This window comes from Oncorhynchus masou, chromosome 13, assembly GCF_036934945.1.
Source record: "Oncorhynchus masou masou isolate Uvic2021 chromosome 13, UVic_Omas_1.1, whole genome shotgun sequence".
Classification (NCBI taxonomy): Eukaryota; Metazoa; Chordata; class Actinopteri; order Salmoniformes; family Salmonidae; genus Oncorhynchus; species Oncorhynchus masou.
In genome coordinates, this window is record NC_088224.1 from 5,001,469 (window position 1) to 5,029,042 (window position 27,574).

Genomic DNA, 27,574 nt, shown 5'->3' on the forward strand with positions numbered 1-27,574 from the left:
ATAGGCATGTCATTTGGTTTAATTGTATTGGCTGGGGAGTGGCAGAGACTACCATAGGCATGTCATTTGGTTTAATTGTATTGGCTGGGGAGTGGCAGAGACTAACATAGACATGTCATTTGGTTTAATTGTATTGGCTGGGGAGTGGCAGAGACTACCATAGGCATGTCATTTGGTTTAATTGTATTGGCTGGGGAGTGGCAGAGACTACCATAGGCATGTCATTTGGTTTAATTGTATTGGCTGGGGAGTGGCAGAGATTACCATAGGCATGTCATTTGGTTTAATTGTATTGGCTGGGGCTGGGGAGTGGCAGAGACTACCATAGGCATGTCATTTGGTTTAATTGTATTGGCTGGGGAGTGGCAGAGACTACCATAGGCATGTCATTTGGTTTAATTGTATTGGCTGGGGAGTGGCAGAGACTACCATAGGCATGTCATTTGGTTTAATTGTATTGGCTGGGGAGTGGCAGAGACTACCATAGGCATGTCATTTGGTTTAATTGTATTGGCTGGGGAGTGGCAGAGATTACCATAGGCATGTCATTTGGTTTAATTGTATTGGCTGGGGCTGGGGAGTGGCAGAGACTACCATAGACATGTCATTTGGTTTAATTGTATTGGCTGGGGAGTGGCAGAGACTACCATAGGCATGTCATTTGGTTTAATTGTATTGGCTGGGGAGTGGCAGAGATTACCATAGGCATGTCATTTGGTTTAATTGTATTGGCTGGGGCTGGGGAGTGGCAGAGACTACCATAGGCATGTCATTTGGTTTAATTGTATTGGCTGGGGAGTGGCAGAGACTACCATAGGCATGTCATTTGGTTTAATTGTATTGGCTGGGGAGTGGCAGAGACTACCATAGGCATGTCATTTGGTTTAATTGTATTGGCTGGGGAGTGGCAGAGACTACCATAGGCATGTCATTTGGTTTAATTGTATTGGCTGGGGAGTGGCAGAGACTAACATAGACATGTCATTTGGTTTAATTGTATTGGCTGGGGAGTGGCAGAGACTACCATAGGCATGTCATTTGGTTTAATTGTATTGGCTGGGGAGTGGCAGAGATTACCATAGACATGTCATTTGGTTTAATTGTATTGGCTGGGGCGTGGCAGAGACTACCATAGGCATGTCATTTGGTTTAATTGTATTGGCTGGGGAGTGGCAGAGACTACCATAGGCATGTAATTTGGTTTAATTGTATTGGCTGGGGAGTGGCAGAGACTAACATAGGCATGTCATTTGGTTTAATTGTATTGGCTGGGGAGTGGCAGAGATTACCATAGGCATGTCATTTGGTTTAATTGTATTGGCTGGGGAGTGGCAGAGATTACCATAGGCATGTCATTTGGTTTAATTGTATTGGCTGGGGCTGGGGAGTGGCAGAGACTACCATAGGCATGTCATTTGGTTTAATTGTATTGGCTGGGGAGTGGCAGAGACTACCATAGGCATGTCATTTGGTTTAATTGTATTGGCTGGGGAGTGGCAGAGACTACCATAGGCATGTCATTTGGTTTAATTGTATTGGCTGGGGAGTGGCAGAGACTACCATAGGCATGTCATTTGGTTTAATTGTATTGGCTGGGGAGTGGCAGAGACTAACATAGACATGTCATTTGGTTTAATTGTATTGGCTGGGGAGTGGCAGAGACTACCATAGGCATGTCATTTGGTTTAATTGTATTGGCTGGGGAGTGGCAGAGATTACCATAGACATGTCATTTGGTTTAATTGTATTGGCTGGGGCGTGGCAGAGACTACCATAGGCATGTCATTTGGTTTAATTGTATTGGCTGGGGAGTGGCAGAGACTACCATAGGCATGTCATTTGGTTTAATTGTATTGGCTGGGGAGTGGCAGAGACTAACATAGGCATGTCATTTGGTTTAATTGTATTGGCTGGGGAGTGGCAGAGATTACCATAGGCATGTCATTTGGTTTAATTGTATTGGCTGGGGAGTGGCAGAGATTACCATAGGCATGTCATTTGGTTTAATTGTATTGGCTGGGGCTGGGGAGTGGCAGAGACTACCATAGGCATGTCATTTGGTTTAATTGTATTGGCTGGGGAGTGGCAGAGACTACCATAGGCATGTCATTTGGTTTAATTGTATTGGCTGGGGAGTGGCAGAGACTACCATAGGCATGTCATTTGGTTTAATTGTATTGGCTGGGGAGTGGCAGAGACTACCATAGGCATGTCATTTGGTTTAATTGTATTGGCTGGGGAGTGGCAGAGACTAACATAGACATGTCATTTGGTTTAATTGTATTGGCTGGGGAGTGGCAGAGACTACCATAGGCATGTCATTTGGTTTAATTGTATTGGCTGGGGAGTGGCAGAGATTACCATAGACATGTCATTTGGTTTAATTGTATTGGCTGGGGCGTGGCAGAGACTACCATAGGCATGTCATTTGGTTTAATTGTATTGGCTGGGGAGTGGCAGAGACTACCATAGGCATGTCATTTGGTTTAATTGTTTTGGCTGGGGAGTGGCAGAGACTAACATAGACATGTCATTTGGTTTAATTGTATTGGCTGGGGAGTGGCAGAGACTACCATAGGCATGTCATTTGGTTTAATTGTATTGGCTGGGGAGTGGCAGAGACTAACATAGGCATGTCATTTGGTTTAATTGTATTGGCTGGGGAGTGGCAGAGACTACCATAGGCATGTCATTTGGTTTAATTGTATTGGCTGGGGAGTGGCAGTGACTACCATAGGCATGTCATTTGGTTTAATTGTATTGGCTGGGGAGTGGCAGAGACTACCATAGACATGTCATTTGGTTTAATTGTATTGGCTGGGGAGTGGCAGAGACTAACATAGGCATGTCATTTGGTTTAATTGTATTGGCTGGGGAGTGGCAGAGACTACCATAGGCATGTCATTTGGTTTAATTGTATTGGCTGGGGAGTGGCAGTGACTACCATAGGCATGTCATTTGGTTTAATTGTATTGGCTGGGGAGTGGCAGAGACTACCATAGACATGTCATTTGGTTTAATTGTATTGGCTGGGGAGTGGCAGAGACTAACATAGGCATGTCATTTGGTTTAATTGTATTGGCTGGGGCTGGGGAGTGGCAGAGACTACCATAGGCATGTCATTTGGTTTAATTGTATTGGCTGGGGAGTGGCAGAGACTACCATAGGCATGTCATTTGGTTTAATTGTATTGGCTGGGGAGTGGCAGAGACTACCATAGGCATGTCATTTGGTTTAATTGTATTGGCTGGGGAGTGGCAGAGACTACCATAGGCATGTCATTTGGTTTAATTGTATTGGCTGGGGAGTGGCAGAGACTAACATAGACATGTCATTTGGTTTAATTGTATTGGCTGGGGAGTGGCAGAGACTACCATAGGCATGTCATTTGGTTTAATTGTATTGGCTGGGGAGTGGCAGAGATTACCATAGACATGTCATTTGGTTTAATTGTATTGGCTGGGGCGTGGCAGAGACTACCATAGGCATGTCATTTGGTTTAATTGTATTGGCTGGGGAGTGGCAGAGACTACCATAGGCATGTCATTTGGTTTAATTGTATTGGCTGGGGAGTGGCAGAGACTAACATAGACATGTCATTTGGTTTAATTGTATTGGCTGGGGAGTGGCAGAGACTACCATAGGCATGTCATTTGGTTTAATTGTATTGGCTGGGGAGTGGCAGAGACTAACATAGGCATGTCATTTGGTTTAATTGTATTGGCTGGGGAGTGGCAGAGACTACCATAGGCATGTCATTTGGTTTAATTGTATTGGCTGGGGAGTGGCAGTGACTACCATAGGCATGTCATTTGGTTTAATTGTATTGGCTGGGGAGTGGCAGAGACTACCATAGACATGTCATTTGGTTTAATTGTATTGGCTGGGGAGTGGCAGAGACTAACATAGGCATGTCATTTGGTTTAATTGTATTGGCTGGGGAGTGGCAGAGACTAACATAGGCATGTCATTTGGTTTAATTGTATTGGCTGGGGAGTGGCAGTGACTAACATAGGCATGTCATTTGGTTTAATTGTATTGGCTGGGGAGTGGCAGAGACTACCATAGGCATGTCATTTGGTTTAATTGTATTGGCTGGGGAGTGGCAGAGACTACCATAGGCATGTCATTTGGTTTAATTGTATTGGCTGGGGCTGGGGAGTGGCAGAGACTAACATAGGCATGTCATTTGGTTTAATTGTATTGGCTGGGGAGTGGCAGAGACTAACATAGGCATGTCATTTGGTTTAATTGTATTGGCTGGGGAGTGGCAGAGACTACCATAGGCATGTCATTTGGTTTAATTGTATTGGCTGGGGAGTGGCAGAGACTAACATAGACATGTCATTTGGTTTAATTGTATTGGCTGGGGAGTGGCAGAGACTAACATAGGCATGTCATTTGGTTTAATTGTATTGGCTGGGGAGTGGCAGAGACTAACATAGGCATGTCATTTGGTTTAATTGTATTGGCTGGGGAGTGGCAGAGACTACCATAGGCATGTCATTTGGTTTAATTGTATTGGCTGGGGAGTGGCAGTGACTACCATAGGCATGTCATTTGGTTTAATTGTATTGGCTGGGGAGTGGCAGAGACTACCATAGACATGTCATTTGGTTTAATTGTATTGGCTGGGGAGTGGCAGAGACTAACATAGGCATGTCATTTGGTTTAATTGTATTGGCTGGGGAGTGGCAGAGACTACCATAGGCATGTCATTTGGTTTAATTGTATTGGCTGGGGAGTGGCAGTGACTACCATAGGCATGTCATTTGGTTTAATTGTATTGGCTGGGGAGTGGCAGAGACTACCATAGGCATGTCATTTGGTTTAATTGTATTGGCTGGGGAGTGGCAGAGATTACCATAGGCATGTCATTTGGTTTAATTGTATTGGCTGGGGCTGGGGAGTGGCAGAGACTACCATAGGCATGTCATTTGGTTTAATTGTATTGGCTGGGGAGTGGCAGAGACTACCATAGGCATGTCATTTGGTTTAATTGTATTGGCTGGGGAGTGGCAGAGACTACCATAGGCATGTCATTTGGTTTAATTGTATTGGCTGGGGAGTGGCAGAGACTACCATAGGCATGTCATTTGGTTTAATTGTATTGGCTGGGGAGTGGCAGAGACTAACATAGACATGTCATTTGGTTTAATTGTATTGGCTGGGGAGTGGCAGAGACTACCATAGGCATGTCATTTGGTTTAATTGTATTGGCTGGGGAGTGGCAGAGATTACCATAGACATGTCATTTGGTTTAATTGTATTGGCTGGGGCGTGGCAGAGACTACCATAGGCATGTCATTTGGTTTAATTGTATTGGCTGGGGAGTGGCAGAGACTACCATAGGCATGTCATTTGGTTTAATTGTATTGGCTGGGGAGTGGCAGAGACTAACATAGGCATGTCATTTGGTTTAATTGTATTGGCTGGGGAGTGGCAGAGATTACCATAGGCATGTCATTTGGTTTAATTGTATTGGCTGGGGAGTGGCAGAGATTACCATAGGCATGTCATTTGGTTTAATTGTATTGGCTGGGGCTGGGGAGTGGCAGAGACTACCATAGGCATGTCATTTGGTTTAATTGTATTGGCTGGGGAGTGGCAGAGACTACCATAGGCATGTCATTTGGTTTAATTGTATTGGCTGGGGAGTGGCAGAGATTACCATAGGCATGTCATTTGGTTTAATTGTATTGGCTGGGGAGTGGCAGAGACTACCATAGGCATGTCATTTGGTTTAATTGTATTGGCTGGGGAGTGGCAGAGACTACCATAGGCATGTCATTTGGTTTAATTGTATTGGCTGGGGAGTGGCAGAGACTAACATAGACATGTCATTTGGTTTAATTGTATTGGCTGGGGAGTGGCAGAGACTACCATAGGCATGTCATTTGGTTTAATTGTATTGGCTGGGGAGTGGCAGAGACTACCATAGGCATGTCATTTGGTTTAATTGTATTGGCTGGGGAGTGGCAGAGACTAACATAGACATGTCATTTGGTTTAATTGTATTGGCTGGGGAGTGGCAGAGACTACCATAGGCATGTCATTTGGTTTAATTGTATTGGCTGGGGAGTGGCAGAGACTACCATAGGCATGTCATTTGGTTTAATTGTATTGGCTGGGGAGTGGCAGAGATTACCATAGACATGTCATTTGGTTTAATTGTATTGGCTGGGGAGTGGCAGAGACTACCATAGGCATGTCATTTGGTTTAATTGTATTGGCTGGGGAGTGGCAGAGACTACCATAGGCATGTCATTTGGTTTAATTGTATTGGCTGGGGAGTGGCAGAGACTACCATAGGCATGTCATTTGGTTTAATTGTATTGGCTGGGGAGTGGCAGAGACTAACATAGGCATGTCATTTGGTTTAATTGTATTGGCTGGGGCTGGGGAGTGGCAGTGACTACCATAGGCATGTCATTTGGTTTAATTGTATTGGCTGGGGAGTGGCAGAGACTACCATAGGCATGTCATTTGGTTTAATTGTATTGGCTGGGGAGTGGCAGAGACTACCATAGGCATGTCATTTGGTTTAATTGTATTGGCTGGGGAGTGGCAGAGACTACCATAGGCATGTCATTTGGTTTAATTGTATTGGCTGGGGAGTGGCAGAGATTACCATAGGCATGTCATTTGGTTTAATTGTATTGGCTGGGGCTGGGGAGTGGCAGAGACTACCATAGGCATGTCATTTGGTTTAATTGTATTGGCTGGGGAGTGGCAGAGACTACCATAGGCATGTCATTTGGTTTAATTGTATTGGCTGGGGAGTGGCAGAGACTACCATAGGCATGTCATTTGGTTTAATTGTATTGGCTGGGGAGTGGCAGAGACTACCATAGGCATGTCATTTGGTTTAATTGTATTGGCTGGGGAGTGGCAGAGACTACCATAGGCATGTCATTTGGTTTAATTGTATTGGCTGGGGAGTGGCAGAGATTACCATAGGCATGTCATTTGGTTTAATTGTATTGGCTGGGGCTGGGGAGTGGCAGAGACTACCATAGGCATGTCATTTGGTTTAATTGTATTGGCTGGGGAGTGGCAGAGACTACCATAGGCATGTCATTTGGTTTAATTGTATTGGCTGGGGAGTGGCAGAGACTACCATAGGCATGTCATTTGGTTTAATTGTATTGGCTGGGGAGTGGCAGAGACTACCATAGGCATGTCATTTGGTTTAATTGTATTGGCTGGGGAGTGGCAGAGACTAACATAGACATGTCATTTGGTTTAATTGTATTGGCTGGGGAGTGGCAGAGACTACCATAGGCATGTCATTTGGTTTAATTGTATTGGCTGGGGAGTGGCAGAGACTACCATAGGCATGTCATTTGGTTTAATTGTATTGGCTGGGGAGTGGCAGAGATTACCATAGGCATGTCATTTGGTTTAATTGTATTGGCTGGGGCTGGGGAGTGGCAGAGACTACCATAGGCATGTCATTTGGTTTAATTGTATTGGCTGGGGAGTGGCAGAGACTACCATAGGCATGTCATTTGGTTTAATTGTATTGGCTGGGGAGTGGCAGAGACTACCATAGGCATGTCATTTGGTTTAATTGTATTGGCTGGGGAGTGGCAGAGACTACCATAGGCATGTCATTTGGTTTAATTGTATTGGCTGGGGAGTGGCAGAGATTACCATAGGCATGTCATTTGGTTTAATTGTATTGGCTGGGGCTGGGGAGTGGCAGAGACTACCATAGACATGTCATTTGGTTTAATTGTATTGGCTGGGGAGTGGCAGAGACTACCATAGGCATGTCATTTGGTTTAATTGTATTGGCTGGGGAGTGGCAGAGATTACCATAGGCATGTCATTTGGTTTAATTGTATTGGCTGGGGCTGGGGAGTGGCAGAGACTACCATAGGCATGTCATTTGGTTTAATTGTATTGGCTGGGGAGTGGCAGAGACTACCATAGGCATGTCATTTGGTTTAATTGTATTGGCTGGGGAGTGGCAGAGATTACCATAGGCATGTCATTTGGTTTAATTGTATTGGCTGGGGAGTGGCAGAGATTACCATAGGCATGTCATTTGGTTTAATTGTATTGGCTGGGGCTGGGGAGTGGCAGAGACTACCATAGGCATGTCATTTGGTTTAATTGTATTGGCTGGGGAGTGGCAGAGACTACCATAGGCATGTCATTTGGTTTAATTGTATTGGCTGGGGAGTGGCAGAGACTACCATAGGCATGTCATTTGGTTTAATTGTATTGGCTGGGGAGTGGCAGAGACTACCATAGGCATGTCATTTGGTTTAATTGTATTGGCTGGGGAGTGGCAGAGACTAACATAGACATGTCATTTGGTTTAATTGTATTGGCTGGGGAGTGGCAGAGACTACCATAGGCATGTCATTTGGTTTAATTGTATTGGCTGGGGAGTGGCAGAGACTACCATAGGCATGTCATTTGGTTTAATTGTATTGGCTGGGGAGTGGCAGAGATTACCATAGGCATGTCATTTGGTTTAATTGTATTGGCTGGGGCTGGGGAGTGGCAGAGACTACCATAGGCATGTCATTTGGTTTAATTGTATTGGCTGGGGAGTGGCAGAGACTACCATAGGCATGTCATTTGGTTTAATTGTATTGGCTGGGGAGTGGCAGAGACTACCATAGGCATGTCATTTGGTTTAATTGTATTGGCTGGGGAGTGGCAGAGACTACCATAGGCATGTCATTTGGTTTAATTGTATTGGCTGGGGAGTGGCAGAGATTACCATAGGCATGTCATTTGGTTTAATTGTATTGGCTGGGGCTGGGGAGTGGCAGAGACTACCATAGACATGTCATTTGGTTTAATTGTATTGGCTGGGGAGTGGCAGAGACTACCATAGGCATGTCATTTGGTTTAATTGTATTGGCTGGGGAGTGGCAGAGATTACCATAGGCATGTCATTTGGTTTAATTGTATTGGCTGGGGCTGGGGAGTGGCAGAGACTACCATAGGCATGTCATTTGGTTTAATTGTATTGGCTGGGGAGTGGCAGAGACTACCATAGGCATGTCATTTGGTTTAATTGTATTGGCTGGGGAGTGGCAGAGACTACCATAGGCATGTCATTTGGTTTAATTGTATTGGCTGGGGAGTGGCAGAGACTACCATAGGCATGTCATTTGGTTTAATTGTATTGGCTGGGGAGTGGCAGAGACTAACATAGACATGTCATTTGGTTTAATTGTATTGGCTGGGGAGTGGCAGAGACTACCATAGGCATGTCATTTGGTTTAATTGTATTGGCTGGGGAGTGGCAGAGATTACCATAGACATGTCATTTGGTTTAATTGTATTGGCTGGGGCGTGGCAGAGACTACCATAGGCATGTCATTTGGTTTAATTGTATTGGCTGGGGAGTGGCAGAGACTACCATAGGCATGTCATTTGGTTTAATTGTATTGGCTGGGGAGTGGCAGAGACTAACATAGGCATGTCATTTGGTTTAATTGTATTGGCTGGGGAGTGGCAGAGACTACCATAGGCATGTCATTTGGTTTAATTGTATTGGCTGGGGAGTGGCAGAGACTACCATAGGCATGTCATTTGGTTTAATTGTATTGGCTGGGGCTGGGGAGTGGCAGAGACTAACATAGGCATGTCATTTGGTTTAATTGTATTGGCTGGGGAGTGGCAGAGACTAACATAGGCATGTCATTTGGTTTAATTGTATTGGCTGGGGAGTGGCAGAGACTACCATAGGCATGTCATTTGGTTTAATTGTATTGGCTGGGGAGTGGCAGAGACTACCATAGGCATGTCATTTGGTTTAATTGTATTGGCTGGGGAGTGGCAGAGACTAACATAGACATGTCATTTGGTTTAATTGTATTGGCTGGGGAGTGGCAGAGACTAACATAGGCATGTCATTTGGTTTAATTGTATTGGCTGGGGAGTGGCAGAGATTACCATAGACATGTCATTTGGTTTAATTGTATTGGCTGGGGCGTGGCAGAGACTACCATAGGCATGTCATTTGGTTTAATTGTATTGGCTGGGGAGTGGCAGAGACTACCATAGGCATGTCATTTGGTTTAATTGTATTGGCTGGGGAGTGGCAGAGACTAACATAGACATGTCATTTGGTTTAATTGTATTGGCTGGGGAGTGGCAGAGACTACCATAGGCATGTCATTTGGTTTAATTGTATTGGCTGGGGAGTGGCAGAGACTAACATAGGCATGTCATTTGGTTTAATTGTATTGGCTGGGGAGTGGCAGAGACTACCATAGGCATGTCATTTGGTTTAATTGTATTGGCTGGGGAGTGGCAGTGACTACCATAGGCATGTCATTTGGTTTAATTGTATTGGCTGGGGAGTGGCAGAGACTACCATAGACATGTCATTTGGTTTAATTGTATTGGCTGGGGAGTGGCAGAGACTAACATAGGCATGTCATTTGGTTTAATTGTATTGGCTGGGGAGTGGCAGAGACTACCATAGGCATGTCATTTGGTTTAATTGTATTGGCTGGGGAGTGGCAGTGACTACCATAGGCATGTCATTTGGTTTAATTGTATTGGCTGGGGAGTGGCAGAGACTACCATAGACATGTCATTTGGTTTAATTGTATTGGCTGGGGAGTGGCAGAGACTAACATAGGCATGTCATTTGGTTTAATTGTATTGGCTGGGGCTGGGGAGTGGCAGAGACTACCATAGGCATGTCATTTGGTTTAATTGTATTGGCTGGGGAGTGGCAGAGACTACCATAGGCATGTCATTTGGTTTAATTGTATTGGCTGGGGAGTGGCAGAGACTACCATAGGCATGTCATTTGGTTTAATTGTATTGGCTGGGGAGTGGCAGAGACTACCATAGGCATGTCATTTGGTTTAATTGTATTGGCTGGGGAGTGGCAGAGACTAACATAGACATGTCATTTGGTTTAATTGTATTGGCTGGGGAGTGGCAGAGACTACCATAGGCATGTCATTTGGTTTAATTGTATTGGCTGGGGAGTGGCAGAGATTACCATAGACATGTCATTTGGTTTAATTGTATTGGCTGGGGCGTGGCAGAGACTACCATAGGCATGTCATTTGGTTTAATTGTATTGGCTGGGGAGTGGCAGAGACTACCATAGGCATGTCATTTGGTTTAATTGTATTGGCTGGGGAGTGGCAGAGACTAACATAGACATGTCATTTGGTTTAATTGTATTGGCTGGGGAGTGGCAGAGACTACCATAGGCATGTCATTTGGTTTAATTGTATTGGCTGGGGAGTGGCAGAGACTAACATAGGCATGTCATTTGGTTTAATTGTATTGGCTGGGGAGTGGCAGAGACTACCATAGGCATGTCATTTGGTTTAATTGTATTGGCTGGGGAGTGGCAGTGACTACCATAGGCATGTCATTTGGTTTAATTGTATTGGCTGGGGAGTGGCAGAGACTACCATAGACATGTCATTTGGTTTAATTGTATTGGCTGGGGAGTGGCAGAGACTAACATAGGCATGTCATTTGGTTTAATTGTATTGGCTGGGGAGTGGCAGAGACTACCATAGGCATGTCATTTGGTTTAATTGTATTGGCTGGGGAGTGGCAGTGACTACCATAGGCATGTCATTTGGTTTAATTGTATTGGCTGGGGAGTGGCAGAGACTACCATAGGCATGTCATTTGGTTTAATTGTATTGGCTGGGGAGTGGCAGAGATTACCATAGGCATGTCATTTGGTTTAATTGTATTGGCTGGGGCTGGGGAGTGGCAGAGACTACCATAGGCATGTCATTTGGTTTAATTGTATTGGCTGGGGAGTGGCAGAGACTACCATAGGCATGTCATTTGGTTTAATTGTATTGGCTGGGGAGTGGCAGAGACTACCATAGGCATGTCATTTGGTTTAATTGTATTGGCTGGGGAGTGGCAGAGACTACCATAGGCATGTCATTTGGTTTAATTGTATTGGCTGGGGAGTGGCAGAGACTAACATAGACATGTCATTTGGTTTAATTGTATTGGCTGGGGAGTGGCAGAGACTACCATAGGCATGTCATTTGGTTTAATTGTATTGGCTGGGGAGTGGCAGAGATTACCATAGACATGTCATTTGGTTTAATTGTATTGGCTGGGGCGTGGCAGAGACTACCATAGGCATGTCATTTGGTTTAATTGTATTGGCTGGGGAGTGGCAGAGACTACCATAGGCATGTCATTTGGTTTAATTGTATTGGCTGGGGAGTGGCAGAGACTAACATAGGCATGTCATTTGGTTTAATTGTATTGGCTGGGGAGTGGCAGAGATTACCATAGGCATGTCATTTGGTTTAATTGTATTGGCTGGGGAGTGGCAGAGATTACCATAGGCATGTCATTTGGTTTAATTGTATTGGCTGGGGCTGGGGAGTGGCAGAGACTACCATAGGCATGTCATTTGGTTTAATTGTATTGGCTGGGGAGTGGCAGAGACTACCATAGGCATGTCATTTGGTTTAATTGTATTGGCTGGGGAGTGGCAGAGACTACCATAGGCATGTCATTTGGTTTAATTGTATTGGCTGGGGAGTGGCAGAGATTACCATAGACATGTCATTTGGTTTAATTGTATTGGCTGGGGCGTGGCAGAGACTACCATAGGCATGTCATTTGGTTTAATTGTATTGGCTGGGGAGTGGCAGAGACTACCATAGGCATGTCATTTGGTTTAATTGTATTGGCTGGGGAGTGGCAGAGACTAACATAGGCATGTCATTTGGTTTAATTGTATTGGCTGGGGAGTGGCAGAGATTACCATAGGCATGTCATTTGGTTTAATTGTATTGGCTGGGGAGTGGCAGAGATTACCATAGGCATGTCATTTGGTTTAATTGTATTGGCTGGGGCTGGGGAGTGGCAGAGACTACCATAGGCATGTCATTTGGTTTAATTGTATTGGCTGGGGAGTGGCAGAGACTACCATAGGCATGTCATTTGGTTTAATTGTATTGGCTGGGGAGTGGCAGAGACTACCATAGGCATGTCATTTGGTTTAATTGTATTGGCTGGGGAGTGGCAGAGACTACCATAGGCATGTCATTTGGTTTAATTGTATTGGCTGGGGAGTGGCAGAGACTAACATAGACATGTCATTTGGTTTAATTGTATTGGCTGGGGAGTGGCAGAGACTACCATAGGCATGTCATTTGGTTTAATTGTATTGGCTGGGGAGTGGCAGAGATTACCATAGACATGTCATTTGGTTTAATTGTATTGGCTGGGGCGTGGCAGAGACTACCATAGGCATGTCATTTGGTTTAATTGTATTGGCTGGGGAGTGGCAGAGACTACCATAGGCATGTCATTTGGTTTAATTGTATTGGCTGGGGAGTGGCAGAGACTAACATAGACATGTCATTTGGTTTAATTGTATTGGCTGGGGAGTGGCAGAGACTACCATAGGCATGTCATTTGGTTTAATTGTATTGGCTGGGGAGTGGCAGAGACTAACATAGGCATGTCATTTGGTTTAATTGTATTGGCTGGGGAGTGGCAGAGACTACCATAGGCATGTCATTTGGTTTAATTGTATTGGCTGGGGAGTGGCAGTGACTACCATAGGCATGTCATTTGGTTTAATTGTATTGGCTGGGGAGTGGCAGAGACTACCATAGACATGTCATTTGGTTTAATTGTATTGGCTGGGGAGTGGCAGAGACTAACATAGGCATGTCATTTGGTTTAATTGTATTGGCTGGGGAGTGGCAGAGACTACCATAGGCATGTCATTTGGTTTAATTGTATTGGCTGGGGAGTGGCAGTGACTACCATAGGCATGTCATTTGGTTTAATTGTATTGGCTGGGGAGTGGCAGAGACTACCATAGACATGTCATTTGGTTTAATTGTATTGGCTGGGGAGTGGCAGAGACTAACATAGGCATGTCATTTGGTTTAATTGTATTGGCTGGGGCTGGGGAGTGGCAGAGACTACCATAGGCATGTCATTTGGTTTAATTGTATTGGCTGGGGAGTGGCAGAGACTACCATAGGCATGTCATTTGGTTTAATTGTATTGGCTGGGGAGTGGCAGAGACTACCATAGGCATGTCATTTGGTTTAATTGTATTGGCTGGGGAGTGGCAGAGACTACCATAGACATGTCATTTGGTTTAATTGTATTGGCTGGGGAGTGGCAGAGACTACCATAGGCATGTCATTTGGTTTAATTGTATTGGCTGGGGAGTGGCAGAGATTACCATAGACATGTCATTTGGTTTAATTGTATTGGCTGGGGCGTGGCAGAGACTACCATAGGCATGTCATTTGGTTTAATTGTATTGGCTGGGGAGTGGCAGAGACTACCATAGGCATGTCATTTGGTTTAATTGTATTGGCTGGGGAGTGGCAGAGACTAACATAGACATGTCATTTGGTTTAATTGTATTGGCTGGGGAGTGGCAGAGACTACCATAGGCATGTCATTTGGTTTAATTGTATTGGCTGGGGAGTGGCAGAGACTAACATAGGCATGTCATTTGGTTTAATTGTATTGGCTGGGGAGTGGCAGAGACTACCATAGGCATGTCATTTGGTTTAATTGTATTGGCTGGGGAGTGGCAGTGACTACCATAGGCATGTCATTTGGTTTAATTGTATTGGCTGGGGAGTGGCAGAGACTACCATAGACATGTCATTTGGTTTAATTGTATTGGCTGGGGAGTGGCAGAGACTAACATAGGCATGTCATTTGGTTTAATTGTATTGGCTGGGGAGTGGCAGAGACTACCATAGGCATGTCATTTGGTTTAATTGTATTGGCTGGGGAGTGGCAGTGACTACCATAGGCATGTCATTTGGTTTAATTGTATTGGCTGGGGAGTGGCAGAGACTACCATAGACATGTCATTTGGTTTAATTGTATTGGCTGGGGAGTGGCAGAGACTAACATAGGCATGTCATTTGGTTTAATTGTATTGGCTGGGGCTGGGGAGTGGCAGAGACTACCATAGGCATGTCATTTGGTTTAATTGTATTGGCTGGGGAGTGGCAGAGACTACCATAGGCATGTCATTTGGTTTAATTGTATTGGCTGGGGAGTGGCAGAGACTACCATAGGCATGTCATTTGGTTTAATTGTATTGGCTGGGGAGTGGCAGAGACTACCATAGGCATGTCATTTGGTTTAATTGTATTGGCTGGGGAGTGGCAGAGACTAACATAGACATGTCATTTGGTTTAATTGTATTGGCTGGGGAGTGGCAGAGACTACCATAGGCATGTCATTTGGTTTAATTGTATTGGCTGGGGAGTGGCAGAGATTACCATAGACATGTCATTTGGTTTAATTGTATTGGCTGGGGCGTGGCAGAGACTACCATAGGCATGTCATTTGGTTTAATTGTATTGGCTGGGGAGTGGCAGAGACTACCATAGGCATGTCATTTGGTTTAATTGTATTGGCTGGGGAGTGGCAGAGACTAACATAGACATGTCATTTGGTTTAATTGTATTGGCTGGGGAGTGGCAGAGACTACCATAGGCATGTCATTTGGTTTAATTGTATTGGCTGGGGAGTGGCAGAGACTAACATAGGCATGTCATTTGGTTTAATTGTATTGGCTGGGGAGTGGCAGAGACTACCATAGGCATGTCATTTGGTTTAATTGTATTGGCTGGGGAGTGGCAGTGACTACCATAGGCATGTCATTTGGTTTAATTGTATTGGCTGGGGAGTGGCAGAGACTACCATAGACATGTCATTTGGTTTAATTGTATTGGCTGGGGAGTGGCAGAGACTAACATAGGCATGTCATTTGGTTTAATTGTATTGGCTGGGGAGTGGCAGAGACTACCATAGGCATGTCATTTGGTTTAATTGTATTGGCTGGGGAGTGGCAGTGACTACCATAGGCATGTCATTTGGTTTAATTGTATTGGCTGGGGAGTGGCAGAGACTACCATAGACATGTCATTTGGTTTAATTGTATTGGCTGGGGAGTGGCAGAGACTAACATAGGCATGTCATTTGGTTTAATTGTATTGGCTGGGGCTGGGGAGTGGCAGAGACTACCATAGGCATGTCATTTGGTTTAATTGTATTGGCTGGGGAGTGGCAGAGACTACCATAGGCATGTCATTTGGTTTAATTGTATTGGCTGGGGAGTGGCAGAGACTAACATAGGCACGTCATTTGGTTTAATTGTATTGGCTGGGGCTGGGGAGTGGCAGAGACTACCATAGGCATGTCATTTGGTTTAATTGTATTGGCTGGGGCGTGGCAGAGACTAACATAGACATGTCATTTGGTTTAATTGTATTGGCTGGGGAGTGGCAGAGACTACCATAGGCATGTCATTTGGTTTAATTGTATTGGCTGGGGAGTGGCAGAGACTAACATAGGCATGTCATTTGGTTTAATTGTATTGGCTGGGGAGTGGCAGAGACTACCATAGGCATGTCATTTGGTTTAATTGTATTGGCTGGGGAGTGGCAGAGACTACCATAGACATGTCATTTGGTTTAATTGTATTGGCTGGGGAGTGGCAGAGACTACCATAGGCATGTCATTTGGTTTAATTGTATTGGCTGGGGAGTGGCAGAGACTAACATAGGCATGTCATTTGGTTTAATTGTATTGGCTGGGGAGTGGCAGAGACTACCATAGGCATGTCATTTGGTTTAATTGTATTGGCTGGGGAGTGGCAGAGATTACCATAGACATGTCATTTGGTTTAATTGTATTGGCTGGGGAGTGGCAGAGACTACCATAGGCATGTCATTTGGTTTAATTGTATTGGCTGGGGAGTGGCAGAGACTAACATAGGCATGTCATTTGGTTTAATTGTATTGGCTGGGGAGTGGCAGAGACTACCATAGGCATGTCATTTGGTTTAATTGTATTGGCTGGGGAGTGGCAGTGACTACCATAGGCATGTCATTTGGTTTAATTGTATTGGCTGGGGAGTGGCAGAGACTACCATAGACATGTCATTTGGTTTAATTGTATTGGCTGGGGAGTGGCAGAGACTAACATAGGCATGTCATTTGGTTTAATTGTATTGGCTGGGGAGTGGCAGAGACTACCATAGGCATGTCATTTGGTTTAATTGTATTGGCTGGGGAGTGGCAGTGACTACCATAGGCATGTCATTTGGTTTAATTGTATTGGCTGGGGAGTGGCAGAGACTACCATAGACATGTCATTTGGTTTAATTGTATTGGCTGGGGAGTGGCAGAGACTAACATAGGCATGTCATTTGGTTTAATTGTATTGGCTGGGGCTGGGGAGTGGCAGAGACTACCATAGGCATGTCATTTGGTTTAATTGTATTGGCTGGGGAGTGGCAGAGACTACCATAGGCATGTCATTTGGTTTAATTGTATTGGCTGGGGAGTGGCAGAGACTAACATAGGCACGTCATTTGGTTTAATTGTATTGGCTGGGGCTGGGGAGTGGCAGAGACTACCATAGGCATGTCATTTGGTTTAATTGTATTGGCTGGGGCGTGGCAGAGACTAACATAGACATGTCATTTGGTTTAATTGTATTGGCTGGGGAGTGGCAGAGACTACCATAGGCATGTCATTTGGTTTAATTGTATTGGCTGGGGAGTGGCAGAGACTAACATAGGCATGTCATTTGGTTTAATTGTATTGGCTGGGGAGTGGCAGAGACTACCATAGGCATGTCATTTGGTTTAATTGTATTGGCTGGGGAGTGGCAGAGACTACCATAGACATGTCATTTGGTTTAATTGTATTGGCTGGGGAGTGGCAGAGACTACCATAGGCATGTCATTTGGTTTAATTGTATTGGCTGGGGAGTGGCAGAGACTAACATAGGCATGTCATTTGGTTTAATTGTATTGGCTGGGGAGTGGCAGAGACTACCATAGGCATGTCATTTGGTTTAATTGTATTGGCTGGGGAGTGGCAGTGACTACCATAGGCATGTCATTTGGTTTAATTGTATTGGCTGGGGAGTGGCAAAGACTACCATAGGCATGTCATTTGGTTTAATTGTATTGGCTGGGGAGTGGCAGAGACTACCATAGGCATGTCATTTGGTTTAATTGTATTGGCTGGGGAGTGGCAGAGACTAACATAGGCATGTCATTTGGTTTAATTGTATTGGCTGGGGAGTGGCAGAGACTACCATAGGCATGTCATTTGGTTTAATTGTATTGGCTGGGGAGTGGCAGTGACTAACATAGGCATGTCATTTGGTTTAATTGTATTGGCTGGGGAGTGGCAGAGACTAACATAGACATGTCATTTGGTTTAATTGTATTGGCTGGGGAGTGGCAGAGATTACCATAGACATGTCATTTGGTTTAATTGTATTGGCTGGGGCGTGGCAGAGACTACCATAGGCATGTCATTTGGTTTAATTGTATTGGCTGGGGAGTGGCAGAGATTACCATAGACATGTCATTTGGTTTAATTGTATTGGCTGGGGAGTGGCAGAGACTACCATAGGCATGTCATTTGGTTTAATTGTATTGGCTGGGGAGTGGCAGAGACTACCATAGGCATGTCATTTGGTTTAATTGTATTGGCTGGGGAGTGGCAGAGACTACCATAGGCATGTCATTTGGTTTAATTGTATTGGCTGGGGAGTGGCAGAGACTACCATAGGCATGTCATTTGGTTTAATTGTATTGGCTGGGGAGTGGCAGAGACTACCATAGGCATGTCATTTGGTTTAATTGTATTGGCTGGGGAGTGGCAGAGATTACCATAGGCATGTCATTTGGTTTAATTGTATTGGCTGGGGAGTGGCAGAGACTACCATAGACATGTCATTTGGTTTAATTGTATTGGCTGGGGCTGGGGAGTGGCAGAGACTACCATAGGCATGTCATTTGGTTTAATTGTATTGGCTGGGGAGTGGCAGAGATTACCATAGGCATGTCATTTGGTTTAATTGTATTGGCTGGGGAGTGGCAGAGACTACCAGAGACATGTCATTTGGTTTAATTGTATTGGCTGGGGCTGGGGAGTGGCAGAGACTACCATAGGCATGTCATTTGGTTTAATTGTATTGGCTGGGGAGTGGCAGAGACTACCATAGGCATGTCATTTGGTTTAATTGTATTGGCTGGGGAGTGGCAGTGACTAACATAGGCATGTCATTTGGTTTAATTGTATTGGCTGGGGAGTGGCAGAGACTACCATAGGCATGTCATTTGGTTTAATTGTATTGGCTGGGGAGTGGCAGAGACTACCATAGGCATGTCATTTGGTTTAATTGTATTGGCTGGGGAGTGGCAGAGACTAACATAGGCATGTCATTTGGTTTAATTGTATTGGCTGGGGAGTGGCAGAGACTACCATAGACATGTCATTTGGTTTAATTGTATTGGCTGGGGCGTGGCAGAGACTACCATAGGCATGTCATTTGGTTTAATTGTATTGGCTGGGGCGTGGCAGAGACTACCATAGGCATGTCATTTGGTTTAATTGTATTGGCTGGGGCGTGGCAGAGACTAACATAGGCATGTCATTTCTATGGAAACTGTAAATTAGCTTGTTAAGACCTGACTGATGGCTCTATAGTGCATTGCCTGTTAGACAAGGGCTTTGTTCCAAATGGTAGTGCACTATGTAGGGAATAGGGTGCCTGGGACGCAGACGATGGGCTGTTCTTCCTGAGAGTAACAGAAACTAGTAGTTTGTTAATTAACATCTCATCTCTGGACGGGGACTAGAGGTCTCACTGACCGACCACACTCCTGTTAAATATATATCTTCCTCAGTGATCTCAGCATCTGCCTGATTGTTCCTTCAACGCCTCTAAATATTATTCACATAACATGAGAATAAGTAATGGTTCAGTACTCTAGTAGCTCATCTATACTGTGGTAGACAGTTCAGTGTGTGTACTATTATACTGTGAGGGAGTTGTTTTGTCAGAGGCTAGCTAGTCGTCCATCCACAGCTGTATCAATACACTAACCCAATGGTTCCTGAGACTAGGGGTTAGGGGATGAGAACCCATGCTGAGTTAGGTGTTATTTAGGGTGCCTCTTCATCACCACTCCTTAAAAAGGGACCTACATAACATTACAGGGTAGTAAAGAGAGAGAGGAATTCAGATCATTAAACAAGCAGGTGGAATGAATACAACCTTGTTTAGTTCTGTTGTCAATCTGGAGATAGTGTGTCATCAGTAGAACAACAAATCCAAACGGTCTATTCCACAACTCATGGACTGACCATCTGTCTAGAACCATTACAGGTAGGTAGTATATACTAACACACTGACCATCTGTCTAGAACCATTACAGGTAGGTAGTATATACTAACACACTGACCATCTGTCTAGAACCATTACAGGTAGGTAGTATATACTAACACAATGACCATCTGTCTAGAACCATTACAGGTAGGTAGTATATACTAACACACTGACCATCTGTCTAGAACCATTACAGGTAGGTAGTATATACTAACACACTGACCATCTGTCTAGAACCATTACAGGTAGGTAGTATATACTAACACACTGACCATCTGTCTAGAACCATTACAGGTAGGTAGTATATACTAACACACTGACCATCTGTCTAGAACCATTACAGGTAGGTAGTATATACTAACACACTGACCATCTGTCTAGAACCATTACAGGTAGGTAGTATATACTAACACACTGACCATCTGTCTAGAACCATTACAGGTAGGTAGTATATACTAACACACTGACCATCTGTCTAGAACCATTACAGGTAGGTAGTATATACTAACACACTGACCATCTGTCTAGAACCATTACAGGTAGGTAGTATATACTAACACACTGACCATCTGTCTAGAACCATTACAGGTAGGTAGTATATACTAACACACTGACCATCTGTCTAGAACCATTACAGGTAGGTAGTATATACTAACACACTGACCATCTGTCTAGAACCATTACAGGTAGGTAGTATATACTAACACACTGACCATCTGTCTCGAACCATTACAGGTAGGTAGTATATACTAACACAATGACCATCTGTCTAGAACCATTACAGGTAGGTAGTATATACTAACACACTGACCATCTGTCTAGAACCATTACAGGTAGGTAGTATATACTAACACACTGACCATCTGTCTCGAACCATTACAGGTAGGTAGTATATACTAACACAATGACCATCTGTCTAGAACCATTACAGGTAGGTAGTATATACTAACACAATGACCATCTGTCTAGAACCATTACAGGTAGGTAGTATATACTAACACACTGACCATCTGTCTAGAACCATTACAGGTAGGTAGTATATACTAACACACTGACCATCTGTCTAGAACCATTACAGGTAGGTAGTATATACTAACACAATGACCATCTGTCTAGAACCATTACAGGTAGGTAGTATATACTAACACACTGACCATATGTCTAGAACCATTACAGGTAGGTAGTATATACTAACACGTCTTCTACAATGGCCATCTCTATCATTATTACACAGTGATGAGCAGCACAGAGCTGAGACATTATTATAGCGTGTCAAAGGGCACCCTATTCCCTATTCTACCAGGGTCCACAGAGCACTGTGACAGCCAGGGTCCAGAGCACTGTGACAGCCAGGGTCCAGAGTGCTGTGACAGCCAGGGTCCAGAGTGCTGTGACAGCCAGGGTCCAGAGTACTGTGACAGCCAGGGTCCACAGAGTACTGTAACAGCCAGGGTCCAGAGTACTGTGACAGCCAGGGTCCAGAGCACTGTGACAGCCAGGGTCCAGAGCACTGTGACAGCCAGGGTGTGACAGCCAGGGTCCAGAGCACTGTGACAGCCAGGGTCCAGAGCACTGTGACAGCCAGGGTCCAGAGCACTGTGACAGCCAGGGTCCAGAGCACTGTGACAGCCAGGGTCCAGAGCACTGTGACAGCCAGGGTACAGAGTACTGTGACAGCCAGGGTCCAGAGCACTGTGACAGCCAGGGTCCAGAGCACTGTGACAGCCAGGGTACAGAGTACTGTGACAGCCAGGGTCCAGAGCACTGTGACAGCCAGGGTCCAGAGCACTGTGACAGCCAGGGTCCAGAGCACTGTGACAGACAGGGTCCAGAGTACTGTGAGTCATGCTAAATACTCCACACAGTGACATGAACTCTGATGTAGTGCACTACCAGGGTCCATGGTCAAATGTAGTGCACTATCGAGGGAACAGGGTCCCCCAAGGAGCGGACGAGAGAGCGAGAGGTCTAACCCTAAAACTAAATCTGGTTGATGGTCCTCTCAGAGCATCTGTAGTCTAAACCTGGTTGATGGTCCTCTCAGAGGGTCTGTAATCGTCTGTGTTAGGTGAAGACAAGTAGAAGGATTGGGTCTTCCTCTTCAGACAGGCTCGCTTGGTGGCCAGGTTTAGAGAGCGCTTGCTGCTGGAGATTATCTCAGAGATGAACTTCTTACAGTTGATGCAGACCTCCATGGTACACCAGTCGTCGGTCAGCTCTTTGGGAAGATCCAGCTCCGGCTCGTCACGAGACCCCTCACTGCTGTTGTATTCAGAGAACCTGGGGGATGGAGAGTACTGTTAGCCAGCCTGCCTGTTGTGTTCAGAGAACCTGGGGGTAGAGAGTACTGTTAGCCAGCCTGCCTGTTGTGTTCAGATAACCTGGGGGATGGAGAGTACTGTTAGCCAGCCTGCCTGTTGTGTTCAGATAACCTACTAGCCAGAACAGCAGTAACTAGCCAGAACAGCAGTTCAACTAGCCAGAACAGCAGTTCAACTAGCCAGAACAGCAGTTCAACTAGCCAGAACAGCAGTAACTAGCCAGAACAGCAGTTCAACTAGCCAGAACAGCAGTTCATAATTAAGTATTATTGATATCACCTCCCCTGTCTGATATCATAACTTTCTCTATGCCACAAAATCTAAAAGGTAGAAATGTCATGCTTCAGGTCATTGAAATGTACTGCGACTGGATAATCCCTGTCGTTTCTCCTGATTGAACTTTTATGTTCATTAATTCCCTGTTTGAGAGAACGAGAGGTTTTACCGACATAGCAGAGCCCACATGGACATTTAATCATGTAGATAACATGGGTGGTGGAGCACGTAATAATGTCATTGATTTGGAACCGTTTTCCTGTGTGTGGGTGGTAGAAGTATTCACACTTCATCATGTTGTTGCACTGTGAGCAATCTCACATTTATAGCTACCATTCAGAAGAGGGCGGAAAAGATTTCTACTCAATCACTTTTTATAGCTATTGTTTACGGCCCTCCTGGGACGTATACAACGTTCCTCACTGAGTTCCCTGAATTCCTATCGGACCATGTGACAAAACATTTTTCTTAAATATCTGCCATGACTACAAGAAACTGGTATACAGAAAATACCCGAGCCCACAAGCATTTCGCTACACTCGCATTAACATCTGCTAACCATGTGTATGTGACAAATAAATTTGATTTGAAGCAAGCTTCCAGATAATTGGAATGGAAATGGAGCTCTACCAAATTGGAAAGCTTGGAAAGACCGTACCATGCAGCCCTCACGGCTGCTTGATCAAGTGGCATCGCACTCCTCACAGAGGACCGTCGTCTGTCACTGACCTAATGCTACGTAAATAGGGGTGTGAACCTTTAAACAAAATTGGGATCGTTAACGTTTAGAAAACCTGTTTTTCCCCCACAAAATGTAAATCCCAGGGCAGTTATCGCAAAACTATCACTAACAGGTCCCCATCATCGTCAAAAAGGAAACATTTTAATCAAACAAATACCTAACGTAACAGTGCTGTAACGTTAGGAGGAGATATGCCAGCCGCGAGTTGCCCAGGGATGCGAACCTACCAGACGAGCTACATGCCTTTTAATTTCGCTTCGAGGCAAGCAACACTGATACATGCATGAGAGCACCAGCTGTTCCAAACGTAGCCAATGTGAGCAAGACCTTTAAACAGGTCAACATTCACAAGGCTGCAGGGCCAGACGGATTACCAGGACGTGTACTCAGAGCATGCGCAGACCAACTTGCAAATGCCTTCACTGACATTTTCAACCTCTCCCTGACCCAGTCTAATACCTACATTTTCAAGCAGACCACCACAGTCTCTGTGCCCAAGAAAGCGAAGGTAACCTGCCTGAATGACTACCGCCCCATAGTACTTAGGTCGGTAGCCATGAAGTGCTTTGAAAGGCTGGTCATGACTCACATCAATACCATTATCTCGGAAACACTAGACCCACTCCATTTTGCATACCGCCCCAACAGAGTCACAGTTGATGCAATCTCAATCACACTCCACACTGCCCTTTCCTGGACAAAAGGAACACCTATGTGAGAATGCTGTTCATTAACTATAGCTCAGCATTCAACACCATAGTACCCTCAAAGCTCATCACTAAGCTAAGGACCCTGGGACTAAACGCCTCCCTTTGCAACTGGATCCTGGATTTCCTGACAGACCACCCCCAGGTGGTAAGGGTAGGTAACAACACATCTGCCACGCTGATCCTCAACACAGGGGCCCCTCAGGGGTGCATGCTTAGTCCCCTCCTGTACTCCCTGTTCACCCACGACTGAATGGCAAAGCACAACTCCAACACCATCATTAAGTTTGCTGACGACACAACAGTGGTAGGCCTGATCCTCGACAACGTTGAGACAGCCTATAGGTTAGGAGGTCAGAGAACTGGCAGTGTGATGCCAGGACAACAACCTCTCCCTCAATGTGAGCAATACAAAGGAGCTGATCGTGGACTACAGGAAAAAGGAGGACCGAACACGCTGTCATAGATCACTGCAACGAGTCATCACATTGATGAGTAGTGAGACATGAAGTCCCATGTCCTGAGAACATGGAGGAGAGGAACACAGCAGAGAACCTAAAACGGCATTAATACCATTGTTGCTGAGTGGGTGGGGGACAGCAGTAAGGTGAGAGCTGTCTGGTAGGTATCCAGGACTGCAGTAGATTGAACTGCTCGGTCTGTTAGGTAGCGTAGCCAGGACTGCAGTAGATTGAACTGCTCGGTCTGGTAGGTATCCAGGACTGCAGTAGATTGAACTGCTCGGTCTGGTAGGTAGCGTATCCAGGACTGCAGTAGATTGAACTGCTCGGTCTGGTAGGTAGCGTATCCAGGACTGCAGTAGATTGAACTGTTTGGTCTGGTAGGTATCCAGGACTGCAGTAGATTGAACTGCTCGGTCTGGTAGGTAGCCAACACTGCAGTAGATTGAACTGCTCGGTCTGGTAGGTATCCAGAACTGCAGTAGATTGAACTGCTCGGTCTGGTAGGTAGCGTATCCAGGACTGCAGTAGATTGAACTGCTCGGTCTGGTAGGTAGCGTATCCAGGACTGCAGTAGATTGAACTGCTCGGTCTGGTAGGTAGCGTATCCAGGACTGCAGTAGATTGAACTGCTCGGTCTGGTAGGTAGCGTAGCCAGGACTGCAGTAGATTGAACTGCTCGGTCTGGTAGGTAGCCAACACTGCAGTAGATTGAACTGCTCGGTCTGGTAGGTAGCCAACACTGCAGTAGATTGAACTGCTCGGTCTGGTAGGTATCCAGAACTGCAGTAGATTGAACTGCTCGGTCTGTTAGATAGCGTATCCAGAACTGCAGTAGATTGAACTGCTCGGTCTGGTAGGTATCCAGAACTGCAGTAGATTGAACTGCTCGGTCTGGTAGGTAGCGTAGCCAGGACTGCAGTAGATTGAACTGCTCGGGCTGGTAGGTAGCGTAGCCAGGACTGCAGTAGATTGAACTGCTCGGTCTGGTAGGTAGCCAGGACTGCAGTAGATTGAACTGCTCGGTCTGTTAGATAGCGTAGCCAGGACTGCAGTAGATTGAACTGCTCGGGCTGGTAGGTAGCCAGGACTGCAGTAGATTGAACTGCTCGGTCTGGTAGGTAGCCAACACTGCAGTAGATTGAACTGCTCGGTCTGGTAGGTAGCCAGGACTCCAGTAGATTGAACTGCTCGGTCTGTTAGGTAGCGTAGCCAACACTGCAGTAGATTGAACTGCTCGGTCTGGTAGGTAGCCAGGACTGCAGTAGATTGAACTGCTCGGTCTGGTAGGTAGCGTATCCAGGACTGCAGTAGATTGAACTGCTCAGTCTGGTAGGTAGCGTATCCAGGACTGCAGTAGATTGAACTGCTCGGTCTGTTAGGTAGCGTATCCAGAACTGCAGTAGATTGAACTGCTCGGTCTGGTAGGTAGCGTAGCCAGGACTGCAGTAGATTGAACTGCTCAGTCTGGTAGGTAGCGTATCCAGGACTGCAGTAGATTGAACTGCTCAGTCTGGTAGGTAGCGTATCCAGAACTGCAGTAGATTGAACTGCTCGGTCTGGTAGGTAGCGTAGCCAGGACTGCAGTAGATTGAACTGCTCGGTCTGGTAGGTAGCCAGGACTGCAGTAGATTGAACTGCTCGGTCTGGTAGGTAGCGTATCCAGGACTGCAGTAGATTGAACTGCTCGGTCTGTTAGGTAGCGTATCCAGGACTGCAGTAGATTGAACTGTTTGGTCTGGTAGGTATCCAGGACTGCAGTAGATTGAACTGCTCGGTCTGGTAGGTAGCGTATCCAGGACTGCAGTAGATTGAACTGTTTGGTCTGGTAGGTAGCGTAGCCAGGACTGCAGTAGATTGAACTGCTCGGTCTGGTAGGTAGCGTATCCAGGACTGCAGTAGATTGAACTGTTTGGTCTGGTAGGTATCCAGGACTGCAGTAGATTGAACTGCTCGGTCTGGTAGGTAGCCAACACTGCAGTAGATTGAACTGCTCGGTCTGGTAGGTATCCAGAACTGCAGTAGATTGAACTGCTCGGTCTGGTAGGTAGCGTATCCAGGACTGCAGTAGATTGAACTGCTCGGTCTGGTAGGTAGCGTATCCAGGACTGCAGTAGATTGAACTGCTCGGTCTGGTAGGTAGCGTATCCAGGACTGCAGTAGATTGAACTGCTCGGTCTGGTAGGTAGCGTAGCCAGGACTGCAGTAGATTGAACTGCTCGGTCTGGTAGGTAGCCAACACTGCAGTAGATTGAACTGCTCGGTCTGGTAGGTAGCCAACACTGCAGTAGATTGAACTGCTCGGTCTGGTAGGTATCCAGAACTGCAGTAGATTGAACTGCTCGGTCTGTTAGATAGCGTAGCCAGGACTGCAGTAGATTGAACTGCTCGGGCTGGTAGGTAGCCAGGACTGCAGTAGATTGAACTGTTTGGTCTGGTAGGTAGCCAGGACTGCAGTAGATTGAACTGCTCGGTCTGGTAGGTAGCCAGGACTGCAGTAGATTGAACTGCTCGGTCTGTTAGGTAGCGTAGCCAGGACTGCAGTAGATTGAACTGCTCGGTCTGGTAGGTAGCCAGGACTGCAGTAGATTGAACTGCTCGGTCTGGTAGGTAGCCAGGACTCCAGTAGATTGAACTGCTCGGTCTGTTAGATAGCATATCCAGGACTGCAGTAGATTGAACTGCTCGGGCTGGTAGGTAGCCAGGACTGCAGTAGATTGAACTGTTTGGTCTGGTAGGTAGCCAGGACTGCAGTAGATTGAACTGCTCGGTCTGGTAGGTAGCCAGGACTGCAGTAGATTGAACTGCTCGGTCTGGTAGGTAGCGTAGCCAGGACTGCAGTAGATTGAACTGCTCGGTCTGGTAGGTATCCAGCACTGCAGTAGATTG

The 27,574-nt window shown here is 45.6% G+C and overlaps 1 protein-coding gene across 1 annotated transcript in view; it reads right to left on the reverse strand.

Annotated features, from left to right (window-relative positions):
* Positions 1 to 21,821: 21,821 nt before the first annotated feature.
* Positions 21,822 to 27,574, reverse strand: part of LOC135551665 (protein spire homolog 1-like) — a 123,184-nt gene continuing 117,431 nt past the window's right edge. Inside the window, exon 17 of the mRNA XM_064982843.1 lies at positions 21,822 to 22,458. Coding sequence (XP_064838915.1) covers positions 22,197 to 22,458 — 262 coding nt within the window. The 3' untranslated portion in view covers positions 21,822 to 22,196. The remainder of the gene's footprint in view (positions 22,459 to 27,574) is intronic.